Source organism: Babylonia areolata, chromosome 28, assembly GCF_041734735.1.
Source record: "Babylonia areolata isolate BAREFJ2019XMU chromosome 28, ASM4173473v1, whole genome shotgun sequence".
Classification (NCBI taxonomy): Eukaryota; Metazoa; Mollusca; class Gastropoda; order Neogastropoda; family Buccinidae; genus Babylonia; species Babylonia areolata.
The window spans coordinates 2,458,023-2,484,114 of record NC_134903.1 but is presented as its reverse complement, the minus strand read 5'-3'; the positions used below and the strand labels follow the sequence as shown (position 1 = coordinate 2,484,114).

The 26,092-nt window shown below is 43.7% G+C and overlaps 1 protein-coding gene and 1 long non-coding RNA gene across 3 annotated transcripts in view; one reads left to right on the top strand and one right to left on the bottom strand.

Annotated features, from left to right (window-relative positions):
• Nucleotides 1-1,472: 1,472 nt before the first annotated feature.
• Nucleotides 1,473-13,462, top strand: LOC143302128 (uncharacterized). The gene is made up of 2 exons (XR_013057886.1): nt 1,473-11,641; nt 11,731-13,462. It is a non-coding gene; the product is annotated as an uncharacterized LOC143302128 (long non-coding RNA).
• Nucleotides 13,463-13,484: 22 nt separating this feature from the next.
• Nucleotides 13,485-26,092, bottom strand: part of LOC143302127 (phosphatidylinositol 4,5-bisphosphate 3-kinase catalytic subunit alpha isoform-like) — a 46,889-nt gene continuing 34,281 nt past the window's right edge. For both annotated transcript variants that reach the window (XM_076616675.1, XM_076616674.1), the window contains exons 16-21: nt 24,337-24,458; nt 22,510-22,588; nt 19,654-19,821; nt 16,859-16,976; nt 15,153-15,304; nt 13,485-14,109 (exon numbers count right to left, since the gene is read on the bottom strand). In XM_076616675.1, the coding sequence (XP_076472790.1) occupies nt 13,845-14,109; nt 15,153-15,304; nt 16,859-16,976; nt 19,654-19,821; nt 22,510-22,588; nt 24,337-24,458 (904 nt within the window). In that variant the 3' untranslated portion in view covers nt 13,485-13,844. The remainder of the gene's footprint in view (nt 14,110-15,152; nt 15,305-16,858; nt 16,977-19,653; nt 19,822-22,509; nt 22,589-24,336; nt 24,459-26,092) is intronic.

Here is a 26,092-nt window from a genome sequence, read left to right as displayed (position 1 = left end):
TGTTGTGAACAAACCACATCATCTTGTTCTTTCCGACGATGATACATGGGTACCTTATCCGGTGGATAACTGGGATTTAGATTTTGAAATAAAACAACCCTATGTTAGTATTGGAAGAAATCACGCTCTACAAAAAATACAAAATAGTGGTAAACTGTTGGCTTCCTATCATACGCGTAAAGATCTAATCGTCGTTAACAGCGACGACTTTGGATATGTTATTGGTATGAGAGGTAAAAAGACTGGCACACTGCGGTTAATTAAAGAGTTTGATTTTGAGCCGCCTATTCAGGGGTCAACTGTCGTTTTAGATATACTCCTTAGTGGGGTGCCAGATGATTTTGTAGAAGTTTTAAAAGGGTTGCAGATAAAATGGCCTGGAAATCTTAAAAATAAACTCTTGAGAATTACCATCAAAATTCCAGTGGTTGACCCATCTGATCAACCCGATCCCTCTATAGAATTCTCGCTTGAAGGTGTCATCAAACGTCCATCATTAGATAAAATATCTCTCGACTTTATTCACATCGGACCTCTTCAGCTTAAAAGACTGCGCTACTCTCCTCATCCTGTTACCATCATTTAAAAAAAAAATGATTACTATAGAATAATGGAGTTTCGCCTACGAGAGATATCGAATATAAAAAACAACCTCGAAAAAGAGCGTGATGAAAGAACTTTATTTTATAAAAAATATAAACACGGTGTAAATATCGCTACAGCCGCGGATACAACGCTGACAACTCTTAGTATCGCCCTTGGGGCATCGGGTGTTGGATTACTGTTGAGTGTCGCCGCTGCTCCCGTAGCTATTGGAATAGAAGTGGGAGCTGGTCTCCTTGGTGTGGTTGGTTTAACTTGTAAATTTATTCATAAAAAATTAATGTCACAAGCTATGAAGCACAACGAGATTCGCGTGTTGGCCGAGTCAAAACTGAACACTATAAATGATCTTATTTCAAAAGCATTAGAAGATGATAAAATAAGCGATGAAGAATTTAGTCTCATTCTGGCTGAAGTTGAAAAATTCAATGCAATGAAAACAGACATAAAATCGAAACACAAAACTCAGTTGTTAAAGAAAAATCTATTTGATATTCAAGATGGTAAACCATCCAAAAAAAGCAAACTATGTGAACGGTTGATCCAACCTCCTCTCTTTAAGGACCATTTGGCTCTCCATACACATATTTAAGCCGGTTTTTATGCTTGAGGGCGGTATTGCGCGGTTTTGGGCTGGGGTCGGTTGTATATAGAACCCCCATGACCGTTTCGCTCCCCTCCATACACATATAACTTGTTTTAACTATATATATATTTTTTTATGCTTGAGGGTCATATTACTCCAATATACACAGGTTTTGGCTAAATTTTTTTTATGCTTGAGGGCCTTAACACAAGCTAATACGCCCAAAAAAGTTGTATATAGAACCCCCATCTCTTATACTACTACAACAACAACAACAAAAAAAACAAAAAAACCCACCACCACCAGCTACCAACAGCACAGATAGTTAACTGTTGATCAGGAAGGGATTCTTCTTCTGCATTCCGCTGAAACTCCAATGTTCACTCATATGTAGACAGCTGTACTCCACATGGATGCCTCTTATGTTCTTGTTTCCATAATCCACAGAACGCTGACATGGATCACGTGATATTCAACATACACGTTTGATCTCCTGCATGTGTGTATAATATAAATGATGGGGTGGGGGGGTGGGGGGGGGTTTGGGGGGGGTTCAGGCACAAGCAGGTCTGCACATGTGTTGACCTAGGAATATGGAAAAGTCTCCACCCTTGACCCGCCGGGTTCTGTGACCCGGGTTCAAACCCAGGACCCTCCGATTGAAAGTCCAAAGCTTTGACCACTCAACTGTTGCGCCCCTTGACAGGAAGTAAGGGGTGGGGGCAAAGCCACAGCTGCTCAACCAGCAGCACCGATCAATCATGGGCCCCCTGTGCAGAGTGGAGGGGCGTGGTGGAGAGGGGATGGCTACTTTTCTTTTTTTTTCATTATTCAACAATCAGGTGATCCAGACCAATGCCCCGCAAGAGGAACAGATGGCGAAAATGGCCACACACAACTTTATCAAGAAGGTGAACAACAACACAACTGACACTTTCCAGCATTGAGAGCTGCAGTGTTGATGAGGACCTGTGGTTTATCAAAACTCAGAAATACATCTGTGAGGCAGAAATGAGCACGCCTGGTGAACCTTCTGTTATGTGCATTGTACAGAACTATACCATATAAACATGCTCACAAACAAAAAACATTCAAAAAGAGAGAAAGACCCCAGGCTTCATATTGTGTTCATCATAACTATCCCCCATGGTTAAAATTTCCACTCAGTGTTTTTCTCCAGCTGACTATGCACCATGTTTTATATCCTACTGTGTGTTTTTCTCCAGCTGACTATGCACCATGTTTTATATCCCACTGTGTTTTTCTCCAGCTGACTATGCACCATGTTTTATATCCCACTGTTTTTCTCCAGCTGACTATGCACCATGTTTTATATCCCACTGTGTCTTTTTCTCCAGCTGACTATGCACCATGTTTTACATCCCACTGTGTCTTTTTCTCCAGCTGACTATGCACCATGTTTTACATCCCACTGTGTCTTTTTCTCCAGCTGACTATGCACCATGTTTTATATCCTTGTGTCTTTTTCTCCAGCTGACTATGCACCATGTTTTATATCCCACTGTGTCTTTTTCTCCAGCTGACTATGCACCATGTTTTATATCCTTGTGTCTTTTTCTCCAGCTGACTATGCACCATGTTTCATATCCCACTGTGTCTTTTTCTCCAGCTGACTATGCACCATGTTTTATATCCCACTGTGTGTTTTCTCCAGCTGACTATGCACCATGTTTCATATCCCACTGTGTGTTTTTCTCCAGCTGACTATGCACCATGTTTTATATCCTTGTGTCTTTTTCTCCAGCTGACTATGCACCATGTTTTACATCCCACTGTGTCTTTTTCTCCAGCTGACTATGCACTATGTTTTATATCCCACTGTCTTTTTCTCCAGCTGACTATGCACCATGTTTTATATCCCACTGTGTGTTTTTCTCCAGCTGACTATGCACCATGTTTTATATCCTTGTGTGTTTTCTCCAGCTGAAAGTATCAGAGGACACTGTTGATAAAGTATTGAATGATCCTGCTGAAAAAGTATTAAAGATTAAATGTTCATAAAGTATCTGCATAAAACAGTTAAAGCCGATGTACTGACCAGTATGTCATGTATATTTATTTCACATCAGATCTAACAAATGATGATGATACAATACATTCTTGCACTGACCTGGTGGTTGACATCCTCAATAAAATGTTCAGTATCAAACTAACCTTGACAGGAACAGAGAGACAGACGCTCAGTATCAAGCTAACCTTGACAGGAACAGAGAGACAGACATACAGAGAAGTGGAAATGGCGACTGCAAATACTCTGGAACAAAAACGAAGAAAAGACAACAAAAGAAAAATTATGAACTCCAGATATCAGTAATCTAACTGTGGTTGGGGAAAAAAGGAAAAACTTTTAAACTACTTGTTAGAACTGCGACATAAACATTTACATGGCTCTTGTTCTGTTGTTGTTGTTTTTTTCCAGAAAGTAAACAATGACCCAAATACCTGCAAAAAACAGACAAGAGAAAGACCAGCAGACACTAGACAAAGACATGGTGTCTCACAATGTCTCTCATGTCTTAACTTACAGGTCAGGTCAGGTCATCAGATCTGCTACTGGTAACCTGTAATCCAGTACAACCTGTTCAGGGTCGGGGTGCCGGCGACTAAACCGGCACTCCCACCGCTCCCTTGCGGGACTGGTGAGGCGGGTGGCTAGACACCCTTATGGAATTAAAAACGAGATCCATAAAAGGGCGTCGGCTCAGGAGAGCCACCGACGGTCATCTAGCTCCACCGTGCTGTGTGCATGCCACACGCAGTTGGCCCCCGGGGTGTGTCTACCCATGCATGTGAAGTCTGGATCCAGCAGAATCTGCGGAAGAAACCTATCGGTTCAACGGAGAGGAAGGTGGTTACAGCAACGCACTGTGGAGTGCAGAGAGCAAGATGAGACACCGAAAGGATATCTTGGTCATCCACTGCATCCGTGCTCATCCTCCAGTCGTCTCGACTTAGTCTTGCCACTGGAAATTGGTGAACCCGGACAAGAGAGTGAGGTCGATGTTGCGCAACTCCTCTTCACTTTAACTCGCTCCGGACCAAGGGCCCCAATAGGCCTTACTGTTTACAACTGTTTCAGACAAAGGAGCCCAATCGGCGCTTTATAAAGTTGAACTTTTGGAGTGGCACCTACTTTGCATAATGACGTCATAAGTTAAGAGTATCTCAACTGACCTTTCCACTCTCCACTGCCACCAATCAATGCAAAGTGTGGTGTTGGTTGTGCTCACAAGCAGGAGAGTTATTATCTAGGTGACTGGTTCATGTGAACAGTGTGTGCCAACTGTGGTGTCTCACCCAGCTTCTTCTCAGTCACAAGGAAGAAGACAGAATTAGACTGAAGAGTTTGGAAATTTTCAGTTCATCAATTCTAACATTTGTTTTTGGTGATTTTATTTCTTACCCCTACAAATGGGCTGTGTGTGGAAGTCAGGGGAGCTAACTGACATTACTAAGTGAGATAAACAATGGAAATGGTAATATGTAAATGTTTGTGTGAATTAAAAACAACAAACGAAATAACAAGAAATAATAATAGTTATATGCTTTCCAAAACAATGACAATAAAAGAAGAGAGAGAGAGAGAGAGAGAGAGAGAGAGAGAGAGAGAGAGAGAGAGAGAGAGAGAGAGAGAAAGACTGTCACAGTCAGATACAACAAGACAGAAGGGCTGTAATGACTTCCTCACCACCTCACAGACAGACAGACAGACAAACTCAGACCGAGACAAAAACAGAGACAGAAAGGCATAATAAACCCAAAGGTGGCCAGAAGGACAGACAGACAGACAGACAAGACAGAGAGAAAGAAGGCACAGCATAACACCACTGGTGATATCATCCAGCTCTGGGGTTGCAAGAGGGAGGTTGCAGCGGCGCTAAGCTTGGTTAGCGTTCAGAATTTTCCTTATCCCATGGAACATTCTTTACGTTCAGCAGTCTTAGCACTGCTAACATCGCTCATAGCAGCGCAAAGTTATCTTAGCATTAACGCAAAGTTTGCGTAGCGTTAAGAATTTTCCTGTTTCTTAGGAACTGGCAAAGAAAATTCTAATTGCTAAGCAAATTTAGCTATGCTAAGATTGCTTATGGAACCGCACCACAACCCCTGAGCTTTTCCTGTACAACAGAGACAAAGCATGGATCGTTCCTTCCTAGAAATGTGGAACACCCAACAACAGTATGCACCTTGTCATTACTCATAACATCAACAACAAGGGTCATCATTATTGTACAAACGCTACTGTTACTACTATCAATTTGTATTATGCACAGCCAATTAAAAAAAACAAAAAAAAACCCACATCCCTCCCCCCCACCCAGCCCCCCGAAAAACAAAATAAACACCACCATGCATACATACAAACACATAAAGCAACAAGAACTGTAACACTTTCAGCACACACAAAAAAAGAAAAAGAAAAACACATTCTGGTGAAATACATGTCTGGACTTCGCGTGGAGGGCACAAGGAAATGTATCCACGAAAGTTTATATATAATGCACACACAAACACACATACATGTATATAATATATAAATATATATATATAGACAGAGAGATAGATAGACAGATAATGAAAAGGGTACAGCTACAAGAGGTGAGCTGTGAGAACAAATGACTTCCCAATTCCAGAGACCTATTGGGATCAAGGTGGAGATTTTTCTGATCTCATGGGTGAATATAGACGCAAACCTGCAAGTGCTTGAACTGACTGTATTTGTGTAAATGTACACAGAGAGAGACAGAGAGAGATTGTGAGAGAGAAAGAGAGAAGTCTGTGTTGTTTACGGTAAACTTCTACCAGTAGGCTGTACGATTTAAGGATATTTTCACTCGATTGTTTATTCAGCCATGCTTTCATGTTTCCACAACCCAATGCGACATAAATTACACAATCTTAAATGTGTGTATCTGATCATCTACATGTGTAGCACACAAGAACAGGGTTAAGACACCAACAGGTCTGCACGTATTGGAGACTGGGAAGAATATCTCATCCCTTAACTGACAAGGCACAGCCAGGGTTTGAACACAGAACCACCTGACGGTCAGTCTGATGTGTTCACCACTCAGCTACCGTACCTATCTAAGCCAAGCCCAACACATCATTCTTAAATGGTATATCTTCCCTTGTGACCCTGTGTGCACACATGTTCACATGACTGACAGAATAGGCTGAAATTGTTATTATCGTTATCATACTTACCATTATACATATACATACTTTAAATTTTTTTTTTTTTTTTTTTTATCATCATCTTACGCAGAAATACTATAGTGGGTGATGTCAAATCTGATGTCTAATAACACCGATTATTTCAGATGTGAAAATATCAAACATACAATCATTCACATACACACGCAAGCATTCAAGTATGCCCACCCTTACACACACACACCACACACACACTCACTCACACACACACACACACACCCACTCACACACTAAAAAAGATCCAGATATTTCACACCAAAAGCTGTGAAGCACAATCTGCTTTAGTTTAACTGGTCCCTCACGTTCAAAACGCAAACGAACTATGCAGGACAGAAGCAACCAATAAAGTGAAAACAGATGAAGGAAAGAAATCATACAAAACTTTTCTCTTTCACAGAAAGAATGCTCCCTTCTAAAGACGGATCACTACAGAACAAAGCATTACCTGTATCAATGTTTATGCTCATTAAAGAAAAAGAAAAACACAATATTCATTATTGTATATATTTGCTGCTTATAGCTTAGGTGACAACACGGAGCCATATCATGGCTGAAAAATTGTAAAGTAAACATTGATCCTGTGGAATTCCACACACACACACACTGACAGTTAGGTTGTCAAGAAGACAACAACACCGAAAAAAAACAACAACAACACACACAAAAAAGAACCCAAAACAATCAACACAATACAACAAGACAGCACATTATTTCCATCAATGGTGGGATCAAGTAAACACTGTCATCATGAAAACAAAGAATGAAAAGCATAATTACATGCTTAACACACTCACAGCCCCCACCCCCCTGAAACACACTACTAACACTGTCATCATGAAAACACAGAATGAAAAGCATAATTACATACTTAACACACTCACAGCCCCCACCCCCCTGAAACACACTACTTTTGCACTGACCCAATGTGTAGAAAGTCTTCACAAATCTCTGCGAAAATTCATCATCACACATCAGCAATGTGATAAAAAAAAGACAAAAAAAGACTCACAATATATGAACCAATAAGAAGTGACAGCACAAATGACAACTCCTTTTGAAAGAAAGGTCTCGTGGGTTCTCATTGGTCCATCTGCTTGACACAAGTTTCTGTCCATTTTCAGTTTGCATATTTAGAAGAAAAAAACAACAACAAATGAAATCACATGGACATTCAGTATCTGGGATGGACCACTCAGTCGACAGTACATACATAATCCGTTTAAACAAAACATATATTCACAGTCACATACTTCTTACATGGTCTTCGCATGTTGAAGCAACATATGAAGCATGTCCCCAGATACACATGTTCACACACAATATAAAGTATGTCCCTAAACACACATGCTCACACACAGTATAGAGTAAATGTCCCTAAACACACAAACACAGTGTCTCTGTATACTGACAGAACGCAAAAGACACATGTTCATACATAATGCAAAGTATACGTCCCTGTAATAACACAAATACGGTGTCAGTACAGAACTGGTCAGGAAACAACATTTTCAGTGAACACAGCTCTGAGCAGAGTTTTGGCAACGTCACAATGAGACTGTATACACATATATATTATATATCTATCCAACACAAAATTAGTTCATGAAACGATGGTTTCAGTGAACATACCTCTGAGCAGATTTCTGGCAACGTCACAATAAGACTGTTTATATATTCAACACAGAATTGGTTAATGTGAAACAACGTTTTCAGTGAGTTCTGGCAAAGTCACAACTTTCAAGATTCCCACAACCATCAATTTCATCAGCTGTCCCCTTGTCCATCCATTCACAGCTCAATTTCGTTTTTATTTTATATTCATGTTTGATCAATGTCGTTTATGCAAAAAAAGCATTTGTGAGTGTGTGCCTGCGTGCGTGTGTGTGTGTGTGTGCGTGCGCGCATATGTGCATGTTTCAAACAGTGGAAAGGTGATGATTTTATCAGGCTTGCTTCGCTTTCACTTTGTAGCGTGAGATTTTGTATAAATGTTTTCTGTTGTATGCTGCCTGTTACTGTTCTGCTTGTAGTCTATATGACTTTGTGTCAGCAGCTTCACTACTCTTCATTTCTCTGGCTCAGATGACAAAGTGATTCTGATTCTGATTTTCAACCCAGTGCTTCACACAGGACTTTGATCAACATGCAATATGTAAAAAAGAAAAAAAAAGAGAGGAAAATTTGAGAAACAAAAAATACAAGTGGATAAGCATCGATTTTATACCATCCTTTGTGACAGCTTGTGTTTTATGCAAGAAACTGGTTCAATAAAATCAACTGTTCCCGACGTTACGTCTTATTGTCCACTGTTAAGGGAAATCGAAGGTAAAACCCTATTTCAGTCATGCTTAATAACGCTTATTATGTGTTTAATACACCAAACAGGCAACAGCAATAAAAAAAAAAATCCAAAGGAACAAAATGCAGAAAAGAGTGAGACAGTGGACGGACATTTTTTTCTGGTCAATGCGACAGTTTGAAAAAGACACATCTTTTTTTCTATAAAAAAATCAACAACCCAACTCTGTCACCAAATTTAAGGTGAACTGAATTCAAGTCCACTCATGACCCCAGCCAACAACATAGTGCAATATCAGAGCAATCAGGGGCAGTAAGTCAAGTCACTGGAACAGTGGACATCACTGACACAACCTATCTTTTCAATTAACCTAGTCTTCTTCTATGTTCGAGGGCTGCAACTCCCACATTCACTCAAATGTACTCAAGAGGGCTTTTACGTGTATGACCATTTTTACCCCGCCATATAGGCAGCCATACACTGCTATCGGGGGTGTGCATACTGGGTATGTTCCTGTTTCCATAGCCCACCGAACACTGACATGGAATACAGGAGCTTTAACATGCGTATTTGATCTTCTGCTTGCGTATACTCATGAGGGTTCAAGCACTAGCAGGTCTGCACATATACTGACCTGGGAGATCGGAATAATCTCCACCCTTTACCCACCAGGCACCATTACCGAGATTCGAACTCTGCACCATCAGATTGAAAGTCCAATGCTTTAACCACTCAACTACTGCGCCTGTCAACCCATTCAGTCCCAGAGAGTGTGAAGCCTCAGGATGTTCCCAGCAATACTGACGTGGACAAAAATGAAGAAAATATGTTGAAATTGACCCGTGTGTATATGCGAGCAGAAGATAAATACGTATGTTAAAGATCCTGTAATCCATGTCAGCGTTCGGTGGGCTATGGAAACAAGAACATACCCAGCATGCACACCCCTGAAAGTGGAGTATGGCTGCCTACATGGTGGGGTAAAAACATTCATACATGTAAAAGCCCACTCGTTTCAATACGAGTGAGCAAGGGAGTTGAAGAAGAAGAAGAAGAAGACCAGTTTTTCATCCAAATTGACACGTGGGGATATATGTGGAAATACCAAAGAAGTTAGTTCCCTTTGTTGGAGGTTTGTGCAAATAGTGTAGGAACATTTATGCTATTTTAATGAAACGAATTTTGGTGCCAGGGTACTGCTGAGCACAGGGCTGAACGAGTTAAATCACTGGAATCATGGACATTCATAGATTTCTTTTTTCTTTTCACAGATGAAGGTTATCTTTTTATCTTTCTATACCCCTTTTCAGCAGCACTGGCTGACACGTGAGCAGACATGCCTGCCCCAGAATCCATCAGCACTTAATGATTAACCCATTCAACCCTCGGGAGTTGACAGCCTCCGCAGGCTTCCCCGCCATTTTGATGCTAAAAAACGCAGAATATAATATACTGAAACAGAACCAGTTTTTCCTTTGAACTGATGCGTGTGCGAACAGCCAGAAATACTGTAGAAGTTAGCTCCCTTTGCTGGGGGGGGTTATACACACTTAGGAACATGGAAACGGTTTGGGTGCTACAATTTAGATGCACTGGCAATGCTGGGGCGTGGGTCTTAAGTTAAGTTAAAGGTCTCACAGACTTTTATGACCATTGGAGCAGCGAATTCACATCCACTGTGTCTAGGGTTCAGCACAGGAAGGCTCCTTCCGCTGTTTGAACCATCCCTAACCGAATCAGGTATACCCATTAACACCCTGGTGGAGTGAGGAAAATCCTACTTAGCCTATTTAACTGAAGACAATAATTACTTAGTCATGGAGTCAGAGTGAGCATCCTCTGCCATTTTTGCTTATTTATCATCATTGTTGTCTTTTTTTCTTTTTTTTTAATTATTATTATTTTATTATTATTATTATTATTATTACTACTACCTTTTTTATATTATAATTATTATTTATTTATTTATGTAAGCTCATCTATTATTTATTCACCTTTTTTTTTTCTCTCAAGGCCTGACTAAGCGCGTTGGGTTACGCTGCTGGTCAGGCATCTGCTTGGCAGATGTGGTGTAGCGTATATGGATTTGTCCGAACGCAGTGACGCCTCCTTGAGCGACTGAAACTGAAACTGATCTGCAAATCTGCAGCAAACCGTTCTGTTTCAAACGCCTTACAGTTTAGTCAGCTACCTTTGGTTGCCTCAATGGAAAAAAAATATTCCTACTAACCAACTCCGAAACAAGACAACAATTAATTATAATACAACATGACCTAGTACATCCTGTTGTCGAGATGGTTTCTTTGGAACCAGAAAGCACTGGTTAGAAACAAACGTAAACATATTAACAAATAAGCAAACACATGAATAAATGAAACAAAGATAAAAAGAAAGACAGATGAAAAATATAATAAAACAAAAAAACAAAGCAAAACAACAGGTGCCAGTATACTGACACACCTGTCTTCCAGAAACAACACATACCACTCACAACGAAAACAATATCATTCATAATCAAAACGTGAGGGGTTTTCAACAGTATGTACAATTCAGACGCGGATGAAGTGAAAGCCAACATGATCAAAGTACACAGTCATGGATGGTCAGACAGCCCTGAGAACAGACGGATCAAAGAGGGACGTCCTCACCTCACTGCTGTTGGCGTGGGGAAAATGTCTGCTTTCAAACACAAGCTAAAGGTTAAACGTCCCATAGCCTTTAACGGCCATCTAGATAATGAATTCATATCTGCTGTGTCTGGGGCCCGGCACAGGAAGGCAGGTCCTAATCCTCTCCTTCCTCCTCTTCAGCCTTCCCCAACCTGTCAGGTACCCATTCACACCTGGGTAGGGCTCGGCACAGGAAGGCAGGTCCTAATCCTCTTTCCTCCTCTTCAGCCTTCCCCAACCTGTCAGGTACCCATTCACACCTGGGTAGGGCTCGGCACAGGAAGGCAGGTCCTAATCCTCTTCCTCCTCCTCTTCAGCCTTCCCCAACCTGTCAGGTACCCCATTCACACCTGGGTAGGGCTCAGCACAGGAAGGCAGGTCCTAATCCTCTCCTTCCTCCTCTTCAGCCTTCCCCAACCTGTCAGGCACCCATTCACACCTGGGTAGGGCTCAGGTACTAATCCTCTCCTTCCTCCTCTTCAACCTTCCCCAACCTGTCAGGCACCCATTCACACCTGGGTAGGGCTCAGGTACTAATCCTCTCCTTCCTCCTCTTCAGCCTTCCCCAACCTGTCAGGTACCCCATTCACACCTGGGTAGGGCTCAGGTACTAATCCTCTTTCCTCCTCTTCAGCCTTCCCCAACCTGTCAGGCACCCATTCACACCTGAGTAGGGCTCGGCACAGGAAGGCAGGTCCTAATCCTCTTTCCTCCTCTTCAGCCTTCCCCAACCTGTCAGGTACCCATTCACACCTGAGTAGGGCTCGGCACAGGAAGGCAGGTCCTAATCCTCTTTCCTCCTCTTCAGCCTTCCCCAACCTGTCAGGTACCCATTCACACCTGGGTAGGGCTCGGCACAGGAAGGCAGGTCCTAATCCTCTCCTTCCTCCTCTTCAGCCTTCCCCAACCTGTCAGGTACCCATTCACACCTGGGTAGGGCTCGGCACAGGAAGGCAGGTCCTAATCCTCTCCTTCCTCCTCTTCAGCCTTCCCCAACCTGTCAGGTCACACCTTGGTAGAGTAAGGAAAATCAGAGTAAAATGCCTCTCCCAAGGACATGCCAAAACGGGGGAATCAAACCCTGATCCCTGGTGAACACTGAATCAGTAGTCCAAGGTCTGCCATGGGGCCTGCAAGCCCCACACTGTACAACAAGGCTTTCCTTCGTTTCCTACAACCTCTTTTCCAACTCCTTCACAAGTAGATGACTTTCATCAAACATTAGTTTCCTACAACCTCTTTTCCAACTCCTTCACAAGTAGATGACTTTCATCAATGTTTGGTTTCCGCATTTTATTTTGCGATGGAAAGAAAGCACAACTTGAATTCCGTCAAACTTGGGAAAGGGGCGTAACTTGTATCTACAAATGGAGCAAACATGCGAGACGTTTTCCATTCAGTCTGTAACATGTCTACTCCATCCTTAGTGGCTTATCTACACACCCTGTTACACGCTTTCTGTTCAGACTCCTGTCCATAACCACTTATCTAAAATATACACAATCTGAGGCAACTTTCAAACTGAGCCTGTCTGCATGCAGCCAATGAAAAAGGGATCCGTTTAACAGACTTTGATAAGTTTATCAAATGTATAATTTTATCTCCGTATTTCATCCATAAATAGACTTCTGCAACCTTACTGACCATACAGTTTTAACCTCCATACAGTCTACAATGTGGACATGATCAGTTTTAACCTCCATACAGTCTACAATGTGGACATGATCAACACAACCTTTTTTTTTTAGAAGGTGGCTGACTAAGCATGATATGCTTTTAATGAAAAAAAAAGCTTGTTCACATACAGCTTAGACAGAGTGGTTTTTCCAGGTATATGGTCTATTCACCTCCAGAACATGGGTCTGCAACTGCATGCTGTAATACATCTATCCACATGTGACGGATAGATGAAACAAAAAAGGAGAAAAAAAAGATAAAAAGAAAATCACACATACACTGAGAAACTCATCCGCACACACACACGCATACATTTTTCATCCCCACACACTCTGCAGTAAAGTTGACCAAACTCCATTCAACATTTAAGTCCAATTTATACCCACCCCCCACCCCCTATAAAAAAAAACACAAACACACACACACACAAAAAAGACACACTGCCAAGACAAAACATCCACCCAAAACTCAAACCAGTGGCCAAGTGTCCAACAGGAATCTTCTTCTTCTTCTTCGTTCGTGGGCTGCAACCCCCACGTTCACTTGTATGTACACCAGTGGACTTTTACGTCTATGACCGTTTTTACCTCACCATGTAGGCAGCCATACTCCGTTTTGGGGGGTTAACAGGAATCAAAAACCCATCCCCCTATATTCCCCACTCAGAAGGTACGTCTAGCATCAGAAAGAAAACAAAAAAACCCACCGACCCACCCCACACTCCAAACACACCACCCTCCCCACCCTACCCTACACTACACTCCCTCAAAACTCAATGCGCATGCTTGATGTTGTGGAAGAACCAGTCCACCTTGGTGGTCCAGGAGTCACCATAGGCGTTCTTGAACTGCTCCAGGAAGTAGGTCAGCGCCTTCTCGTCCGTCTTCTCCACGGCCAGGGTCTTGCGGATGTAGCCGATGTCGTCCAGGGACTGCAGCTCTGAGATGCCGCACTGCAGCATCATGGTGAAGAGGGTGATGATCAGGTGGGAGTGCTTCCGCAGCACCAGGTAGGCCTGGCAGCACAGCTCCTGGAACCTGTGTGTGGGGGAAGGGGGGTGTGGGGTGTGGGTGTGGGTGGGGGACAGAATGAGAATGAATGAATGAAGAAGGTGTGAGAGACAGAGAGAGAGTTGTCACACTGAACGATGCTTATACCACACACACACACACACCTCCTTCCAGTAACAACCCATCACCCCCCCCCCCCCCCTCCCCTCCACACACATACTCAACACCAATCCTTACTGTTTGAGTGCCAGAGCTCAGTCAGCTCATTTTCACACAACTTTCCCCCTGCACACACACCCCTCTCCTTTCAACACACACTCCACACGCTCCAATCCCACCCCCCGCCAAACACACACACAACCATCCCCCACAATTTCCCCCCCCCCCCCCCAAACACACACACAACCATCCCCCACAATTCCCACCCCCCAAACACACACACAACCATCCCCCACAATTCCCACCCCCTGCCAAACACACACACAACCATCCCCCACAATTCCCACCCCCCAAACACACACACAACCATCCCCCACAATTCCCACCCCCTGCCAAACACACACACAACCATCCCCCACAATTCCCACCCCCCAAACACACACACAACCATCCCCCACAATTCCCACCCCCCAAACACACACACAACCATCCCCCACAATTCCCACCCCCCCAAACACACGAACAATGCCCCAATGCTGTTTGAGCCCCCTTGCCTTGACAGGGTTGTCAGAGACAACACACACTCACACAAATCCACACAACACCCTCCTCCCCCGACACAAACATCCAACACACTCCCCCCGCCCCAACCCCCCCCCCACACCCCCTTCCCCACAAACTCACACCATGAACACACATTCCCTCCTCCCCACACAAACTCAAACCTCCCCCGCCCACACACAAATATTTCCCCTCAACACCCCTACACACACACACACACACACAGCTTTGCTTTTGCTTTTGGTATGTGGTTACATGTAACTTTGCATGCGTGTCTTATAAACCTTGTTAAGGTTATAATTGACATTAAAACTGATTCTGATTCACACACACAGCGCCCCAACACTTACTGTTTGAAGCCCCGCTGTTTGGCAGGGTTGTCAGATCCCCTGGCGATGACCCTCATGAAGTCCTCTGTCAGCACAAAGGGCACCCTCTCCCTGTTGATGCCAAACTTCTTCTTCTTGTGGTCCAGGAAGTGCCCAAAGTCGATATGGAATACCTGCCAAAGTCAAAGGTGATATGTAAAAAACTGCCAAAGTCAATATGGAATACCTGCCAAAGTTAAAGCTGCTATGGAAATACCTGCCAAAATCATGCCAAAATCAATATAGAATACCTGCCAAAGTCAAAACTGATATGTAAAGTTGATATGGAAATACCTGCCAAAGTCAAAGCTGATATAGAATACCTGCCAAAGTTGAAATGGAATACCTGCCCAAGTTAGAGTTGGAATGTAAATACCTGCCAAAGTCAATATGGAATACCTGTCAAAGTTAAAGTTGGTACGGAAATACCTGTCAAATAGCTCATATGTAAATGCCTGCCAAGTTGATATGGAATACCTGCCAAAGTTCAAGTTGGTATGTAAAAACCTGCCAAAGTCATGATGGAATGCTTGTCAAAATTGATATGTAAATACCTGCCTAAGTCTAAAGCTGATATGGAATACTGCAAAAGTCAAAGTTTAAATGTAAATATGTGCCAACTTCAATGTGGGGAACTTGTCAAAGTTAAAGGTGATTTGTAAATATATGCCTAAGTCAATATGGAATACTTTTCAAAGATATGTAAATATCTGTCAAAGTCTAAGTTAATATCGATTACTTGTCAAAGTTCGGTGATGCCTGTTTTGATTTAACGTACTTAGGACACCACATACTATGCCCTATTCTGACAACAATAATGGCCTTGTCACAGGTCCAGACAGAGTGAGCATCCCTCCAGACTAGGCCATTACTGCCGTCAGCAGGGGACTTAGTAGGTGGTGTCCTGAGTATATTAGCTCAAAACAGGCACAACACCACTTAACTCTTTCCATACAAATGGCGAAAGAGACGACGTTAACAGCGTTTCACCCAAATTACCATCATCAAAATATTGCAAGCGGAAGACTCTTATACTGAAGACGTGAACGTTGACAAAGAATACCACAATTCTGACGACGGAAGCTGAAGGTTGGGTCATTCAGACACCCACTGGACATCCAAGGGGTCTGTGTAGAGGAGAAGAGAGGACTGGCCGTACTGAGAGAGTTAAAATACACTCAGCAGCAGCAGCAGCGCAGGGTCTCCGCAAATATGTGGTCTGCAGGCAACCTAACACCCATAGTTCCCTGTGAACTGCTGACTGTGTGTGACAGCTGTGTACATAGTTGGGTGGGTGGGGGTCGGAGGGCTCGGAATGAGCAGAGTGGGAGTAACACCACCGAAATGGTGCAGTTAATGTGACAGCAAAAAACCACAAAAAACCACAAAAAAATCCCCAACAAACAAAAAACCCAACAACCTAAAGGAGTTACCTGCCCATCCTCAGTGACCATGATGTTCTCAGGGTGGCGGTCACCAATACCCAGCACGAATGTTGCCACACAGTACCCGGCACACGATACCCAAACAAACAAAAAACCCAACAACCTGAAGGAGTTACCTGCCCATCCTCAGTGACCACGACGTTCTCAGGGTGGCGGTCACCTATACCCAGCACGAATGTTGCCACACAGTACCCAGCACACGATACCCAAACAAACAAAAAACCCAAAACCTAAAGGAGTTACCTGCCCATCCTCAGTGACCATGATGTTCTCAGGGTGGCGGTCACCAATACCCAGCACGAATGTCGCCACACAGTACCCGGCACATGATCGGGTGAAGGCGTCGATCGCTTCCTCATACCTGGAGCAGGATAAAAAAAAAAAAAGTTCATCACACAATCATGTGAAGGGTGGAACAGCTGAGTGGTTAAAGCCTTGGGCTTTCTTCTTCTTCTGCGTTCACTCGTATGCACATGAATGGGTTTTTACGTGTATGACCGTTTTTACCCCGACATATAGGCAGCCATACTCCGTTTTCGGGGGTGTGCATGCTGGGTATGTTGTTGTTTCCATAACCAACCGAACGCTGACATGGATTACAGGATCTTTAACGTGCGTATTTGATCTTCTGCTTGTATATACACACGAAGGGGGTTCAGGCACTAGCAGGTCTGCACATATGTTGACCTGGGAGATCGTAAAAATCTCCACCCATTACCCAGCAGGCGCCGTCACCGTGATTTGAACCCGGGACCCTCAGATTGAAAGTCCAACGCTTTAACCATTCGGCTATTGCGCCCGTCGCCTTGGGCTTTCAACCTGAGGGTCCCTGGTACTTCTTCTTCGTTCGTGGGCTGCAACTCATTCACTCGAATGTACACGAGTGGGCTTTTACATGTATGACCGTTTTTACCCCGCCATGTAGGCAGCCATACTCTGTTTCTGGGGCCGTCCCAGGTACGAATCCTGGTCATGGCGCATGGTGGGTAAGGAGCGGAGATTTTCCCCATCTCCCACGTCAACAGGTGTGCAGACCTGCCGGTACCTGAACCCCCTTCGTGTGTACAAGCATGCAGAAGATCAAATATGCACATTAAATATCCCGTAATCTATGTCAGGGTTCGGTGGGTTATGGAAAAGAGAACATACCCAGCATGCACCCGGCATGTTCAGACAAATCCATACATGCTACACCATATCTGCTGGGCAGACGCCTGACCAGGAGCGTAACCCAACGTGCTTAGTCAGGCCTTGAGTGAGTGCATGTATATCTGTGAATGTTGCCAGAGAACAACACTCGTTGCCATAGGTCGCCCAACACTCGGCTTATATCACAGATTGACACAACTTTACATTTGGGCCAACAGCAAAGTCAGAGCTGTATTATCAATGGTTTCTCCAGTCAATGGGAAACCATTTACAGCTTAGTCTTTTGTGAAGGACTATGACTCTCAAACTAGGAGGCAAAATTGCACTGGCTCTTAGTGCTGAGCTTTGTGGGCTAGTTGGCCTTTGGGAACCATCCCAACGTCGACTGTCCTAAAATCCTCTTGGCTGAGAGAGTGGGAATGTACTTGGGCAAGACACTCTCCATTATAATCAAATTCTGGCCCAGATAGTCAGAACAGCAGTTGCCTCCTCTGCTGTTCTGATGGTCATAGTCGGACACGACTATCCAAAAAAACAAAAAAAACAACAACAAAAAAACAAAGCGCGTGTTGCACACAGGACCTTGGTTTATCGTCTCAAAGGAATGAACAGATGCTCACTTTGACTTTCCAGTCACACTTAGGAGAGAGGGTGAAACCAGGATCCAAACTCCAGACACTCACAGTTACTGTACTGAGAGATAAGCATTTTAACCACTCTGCCACTTTCCTTTATGGTTCAGTTCAGTTCCTCAAGGTGTCACAGCGTTCGGACAATTATATATTCCTATACAGATCATATGTAACAGAATATGTCTCCTATACAGATCATATGGAACACAATATGTCTCCTATACAGATCATATGTAACAGAATATGTCTCCTATACAGATCATATGGAACAGAATATGTCTCCTATACAGATCATATGGAACACAATATGTCTCCTATACAGATCATATGGAACAGAATATGTCTCCTACACAGATCATATGGAACACAATATGTCTCCTATACAGATCATACAGAACAGAATATGTCTCCTACACAGATCATATGGAACACAATATGTCTCCTACACAGATCATATGTAACAGAATATGTCTCCTATACAGATCATACAGAACAGAATATGTCTCCTACACAGATCATATGGAACACAATATGTCTCCTACACAGATCATATGTAACAGAATATGTCTCCTATACAGATCATACAGAACAGAATATGTCTCCTACACAGATCATATGGAACACAATATGTCTCCTACACAGATCATATGGAACACAATATGTCTCCTACACAGATCATATGTAACAGAATATGTCTCCTATACAGATCATACAGAACAGAATATGTCTCCTACACAGATCATATGGAACACAATATGTCTCCTACACAAAATTCTGTAAAAGAAATCCACTCTGATTGGTACACAAATATGTATGCATGCACTCAGGGCCTGTCTAAGCGTGTTGTGAAAAACGGTCCTTTTAACATGACTCCTCAATGTTGACTATGGTTGCTTACAGTGGTGAACTTTGTTACATTGTGAAAAACGGTCCTTTTAACATGACCCCTCAATGTCGACTGTGGTTGCTTACAGTGGTGAACTTTGTTACACTGTGAAAAACAGTCCTTTTAACATGACCCCTCAATGTCGACTATGGTTGCTTACAGTGGTGAACTTTGTTACACTGTGAAAAACAGTCCTTTTAACATGACCCCTCAATGTCGACTATGGTTGCTTACAGTGGTGAACTTTGTTACACTGTGAAAAACAGTCCTTTTAACATGACCCCTCAATGTCGACTATGGTTGCAGATGGCGGTGAACTGACTGAATAAAAGTCGCCCAAGGTGACGAAAAAGAGTGAATAAAACCACAACCTGTCCTGGTTCTTCTCCTTGATCCACTTGTGCAGCTGGGAGGAGTCGAGCTGAATGGCAGCACGGGCCCCGCCCCTCGACTGGATCTTGGTGATGGTCTTGGCCCGGTTGATCAGCTCGATCAGCCCCACGTCCTTCCCCGTCGACAGGCACCCGTAGGGGATCATCCTGTCATGACAGGCATGCAGGAAGGTTAACTCATTCCATGCCACAGCTACCTGCCTGCTGCAACTCCCCGACAGTGGTAATTTAACTCATTCTACGCCACAGATACCTGCCTGCTACAACTCCCTGACAGTGGTAATTTAACTCATTCTACACCACTGCTACCTGCCTGCTACAACTCCCCGACAGTGGTAATTTAACTCATTCTACACCACTGCTACCTGCCTGCTACAACTACCTGACAGTGGTAATTTAACTCATTCTACACCACTGCTACCTGCCTGCTACAACTCCCTGACAGTGGTAATTTAACTCATTCTACACCACAGCTACCTGCCTGCTATAACTCCCTGACAGTGGTAATTTAACTCATTCTATGCCACTGCTACCTGCCTGCTACAACTCCCTGACAGTGGTAATTTAACTCATTCCACACCACTGCTACCTGCCTGCTACAACTACCTGACAGTGGTAATTTAACTCATTCTACACCACTGCTACCTGCCTGCTACAACTACCTGACAGTGGTAATTTAACTCATTCCACACCACTGCTACCTGAATGCTACAACTCCCCGACAGTGGTAATTTAACTCATTCTACACCACTGCTACCTGCCTGCTACAACTACCTGACAGTGGTAATTTAACTCATTCTACGCCACAGCTACCTGCCTGCTACAACTACCTGACAGTGGTAATTTAACTCATTCTACACCACTGCTACCTGCCTGCTACAACTACCTGACAGTGGTAATTTAACTCATTCTACACCACTGCTACCTGCCTGCTACAACTCCCTGACAGTGGTAATTTAACTCATTCTACACCACTGCTACCTGCCTGCTACAACTCCCTGACAGTGGTAATTTAACTCATTCTACACCACTGCTACCTGCCTGCTACAACTCCCCTGGAACAGCACTACATGAGACCACTGCAGTAAAAGGTAAGGTTGTTCACAAAAGTGAAAATCAATGGGAGAATTGTTAATCTAATGGAATGAACAAAGCTTTGTTTTTCATGGTTTAAATGGTTCAGCTCAGAACGGCAACTGTACCAAGCAAGTATAAATGAAATCAGAACAGTGTATTGGAACGAGAATACGCGCATCTGGCCCACAGGGGAAGTAATCATGGTACCAGTTAACTCGTACATGGAGCAGAATGAGTTAAAGGTTATAAAGGTTTAATTAAAGGGACAGAAACCCATATGATGATGATGATATTGATACTTATACAGCACCTATCCTCGGTTGGAGACCAAGCCCTAAGCGCTTTACAAACTTACAAACACTGGGTCATTTGCACAACAGGCTACCTGGGCAGAGCCGACTGAAAGCTGCCAATGGGCACTCATCATTTGTTTCCTGTGTCATTCAATCAGATTTCAGTCACACACACATACACACTCATACAGCCATACAACATTTTACATGCATGATCGTTTTGATTATTTACCCCACCATGTACACAGCCATACTCCGTTTTTGGGGGTGTGCATGCTGGGTATGTTCTTGTTTCCATAACCTACCGAACGCCGACATGAATTACAGGATCTCTGACGTGCGTATTTGATCTTCTGTGTGTATATACACACAATGGGGGATCAGGCACTAGCAAGTCTGCATATATGTTGACGTGGGAGATCAGAAAAATCTCTGGTGGTTTACCCACCAGGCGCCGTTACCGAGATTCAAACCCCGGACCCTCAGATTGAAAGTCCAACGCTTTAACCACTTGGCTACTGCGTCCATACAGACTCATCCTGTGAAAGGCACATAAAAAGGTTAAAGGCTAAAAAGGTATAAGGTCCATAGCAAGGAAGAAAGTTTAAAGTTGAAATGTTTTAAGGACTGGTAGCCTTTCCAGGTCATCAGGACAAAGAGCTCATATCCCTGGTGTCTAGGGCTTGGCATAGGAAGGCAGGCAGGAGTCCAATCTTCTACAACAGAGAATGGTGGTGAACTGGCAGGCAAGGCAGAAAAAAAGAGAGAAAAACATGACAGAAAAAGAACTGGCCAGAAACAAAGAGAGCGATAAAAAAGAGGAGAATTTCTTGTGCAGAATTTCCAGATAGTGGAGATACTATACTGAGAGACCCTGACATCCTAACCATTGGAAAAATTTCATGGGTGTGAGCTGCTGACTTTTTTTCCGTAACACTGAAATGTTTGCAGCCAGGCTCCAGTAGCAGCTTAAATGAAAGTGCATGTCGTAACACTGAAACAAAGAGAAAATGAAGAAGAAAAAAAATTGCTGATACAGAACTCCACATAAAGCAGAACTGCTCCCCCAGCCCTGACTTCCCGGAGACAATGGGTGAGGGGGCAAAATAGTTACAGGGCTGGACTCTCACCCAGGTTTCTAGAGTTCAATCCCAAGTTCTGCTGCACTGAAACTGACCTCCCATGCCAATAAATGTGCAGACCTACCTAGCGCCTGCACCCCTTTATGTGTATAAGCAAGCAAAATTTGAAATATCCACATTTAAGATCACAAAATGTATGCTATTATTCTGTAGGTTATGGAAACAACAACGTACCCAGCCTGCCCACACAGGAAAACGGAGCATGGCTGCGTGAATGGACTGTAAAACAGTCATACATATACATACACATCAGTCAACATGGGACTTGCAGCCCACAAAAAGCAGGAGGAGGAGAAGAAAAGACTTCCCCGAGAAGCACTCACATCATGTCCAGCCCTTCGTTTTTCCACAGGGAATCCATCAGACGAATCACCTGGAGGGTCAGCATGTCCTGTCGCAGATCTGTCCCACACACAGTGCAACAGCTCAAAGCTCACAGCCTTTCTTCATGCCTTACTGATAGTTCATCGTCTTAGACTTTGGATGTATGCGTGCATGCATGCCTATATATATGTGTGTGTGTTTGTGTGGGCGTGTGTGGGCGTGTGTGTCGGTGTGCATGTGGGCGTGTCTGTGTGTGTCTGTGTCTGTGTGTGTGTCTGTGTGCATGTCTGTGTGTGTGTGTGTGTGTGTGTGTCTGTGTGTGTAAGCGCATGTATGCATGTGTGTGCACGTGTGTGTGTGTGTGTGTGTGTGTGTGTGTGTGTGTGTTCATCCCTTTTCACTTCAGAGTTGTGCACGCATGTGAATGTCTGGTATGAAAGAGCTTTAGTTTGTCTTCTCTCCACGATTCAGCGCTATGTAAGTACATTCATTCTTATTTTTATCATTGTCATTATTATCAACATCATCGTCATTATCATTTTTTTTATCACCTTTCCGCAATCTTACAGTCAAAAGTCCATAATTTATTTCAGTTTCATTTTCTTTTATCTTACTGTCTTTTTTCTTTTGTGAAGGGGGGGCAGGAGCAAATTCTATAACCAAATGTTCTGGTATGAAATCTGTCTCGAAATTCCAAAGTTTGACAAAATTTTGACTTCATGTTATTGAGAGCAAAATTCTGTATGATACCTGCACACTAGCAGTTGTGCCCTGCTTAGCGTTGGAGCACGTGTGAAAGATATGTTGGGCAATGTGGAGAATGTAGGAAGTTAACTTATGAGAGTGACGGGCGCAATAGCCGAGTGGTTAAAGCGTTGGACTGTCAATCTGAGGGTCCCGGGTTCGAATCACGGTGACGGCGCCTGGTGGGTAAAGGGTGGAGATTTTTACGATCTGCCAGGTCAACCTATGTGCAGACCTGCTAGTGCCTGAACCCCCTTCGTGTGTATATGCAAGCAGAAGATCAAATACGCACGTTAAAGATCCTGTAATCCATATCAGCGTTTGGTGGGTTATGGAAATAAGAACATACCCAGCATGCACATTCCCCCGAAAACGGAGTATGGCTGCCTACATGGCGGGGTAAAAACGGTCATACACGTAAAAACCCACTCGTGTGCATATGAGTGAACGCAGAAGAAGAAGAACTTATGAGAGTGATTCAGAGCATGTTGAGGATCGACTCATGCCACGACTGGCCAAACAAATCGTTCAGCTCCGAGTTCAACTGCTGACCTCAGAGAAATGTATTTTGCAACGACTTGAATTTCTTACGCCCATGACAAAATGGCAAGCTTTACCGCACTGACCCGCAGCACAAGTTTGGCTGTATAACTGATGCTAATCACTGTAATCTGGAGAATCTTCATGCCTCCAATCTTCTGACTAAAGCCTACCTTGGGTAGCTGAAAAGTACGAAAGTTTTACAGAAAGCTGATCCATACAGTTATTTTGATGAAGTAAGAAAACTGCCCTATGACACAGCTTGACTATTTAGAATTCATACGTGTCCACACACAAACCAAATTTAAAATTGCTCTAAAGTCTATATCGACACAAGTAAACTGCACTAACAAGCATGTCACTTCACAATCATTTGGTTTATGTACAAAAAACAAAACAAGTTTCTCAAGTTTAGAGTTATGCATGCGTGTGAATGACTGGTGTGAAAACGCTTTGATTTGTCTCTGCACAAGATTCAGCGCTATATAAATACTTATTATTATTATTATCATCATTGTTAAAACCTTCTGGTCCAGTCTCACCGTCTCCATTTTTGAACATGATGAAGTACTGGCACTCCCCGATGTCCGCCATGCTGTCCGGGTTGTCCCAAACCAACCACAGCGGCAGCTTCTTGGACGTCATCACCTGACAGTCCGCCTGCCTGTAACACACACACACACACACACATGTAAATACACACAAAGATATATATACACATGTATACACACACACACACACACGTGTAAATACACACAAATATATACACATGTATACACACACACACACACACACGTGTAAATACCCACAAAGATATATATACACATGTATACACACACACACACACGTGTAAATACACACAAAGATATATATACACATGTACACACACACACACACACGTGTAAATACACACAAAGATATATATACACATGTATACACACACGCACACATGTGTAAATACACACAGAGATATATATATACACATGTATACACACACACACATGCACTTCATACACTCATTCCCCAACACCTACCCCACTCACACACACACACATAGAAATCAACAGATCATAATTCACACACACACACACACACAATTACCACCACCACCAACTCACACATAGAGAATTCAAGAAATCATGATTTTCCACTCTCACACACACACACACAGACACACACACACACAACATACTAAGACAATAACCACCACCACCACCCCACACACATATCAACAAATTATCATTTTCCACACACACACACACACACATGTAACAGAAACATATACACACACACAACAGAAATAAACACACGCGCGCACACACACATGTAACAGAAACATATACACACACACAACAGAAACACACACACAACACATTACAACAATCACCATCACCACCACCCACACACAGCCACCACCACCACCCACACCTCCCCCACACACACGACAACAATCACAGCCACCACCACCAACCACCCACACACACTACAATCACAACCACCACCACCACCCACCCACACACTACAACAATCACAGCCACCACCACCAACCACCCACACACACTACAACAATCACGGCCACCACCCACACCCCCCACACACACACTACAACAATCACAGCCACCACCACCACCCACACCCCCCACACACACACTACAACAATCACAGCCACCACCACCACCCACCCCCACCCCCCACCAACACACTACAACAATCACAGCCACCACCAACCACCTACACACACTACAACAATCACAACCACCACCAACCACCCACACACACTACAACAATCACAGCCACCACCAACCACCCACACACACTACAACAATCACAGCCACCACCAACCACCCACACACACTACAACAATCACAGCCACCACCACCCACACACACTACAACAATCACAGCCACCACCAACCACCCCCCACACACACACTACAACAATCACAGCCACCAGCCACACACCCACACACTACAACAATCACAGCCACCACCACCAACCACCCACACACACTACAACAATCACAGCCACCAGCCACACACCCACACACACTACAACAATCACAGTCACCACCACCAACCACCCACACGCACATACAACAATCACAGCCACCACCACCAACCACCCACACACACTACAACAATCACAGCCACCACCACCACCCACCCACACACACTACAACAATCACAGCCACCACCACCAACCACCCACATACAACAATCACAGCCACCACCACCAACCACCCACACACTACAACAATCACAGCCACCACCACCAACCACCCACACACTACAACAATCA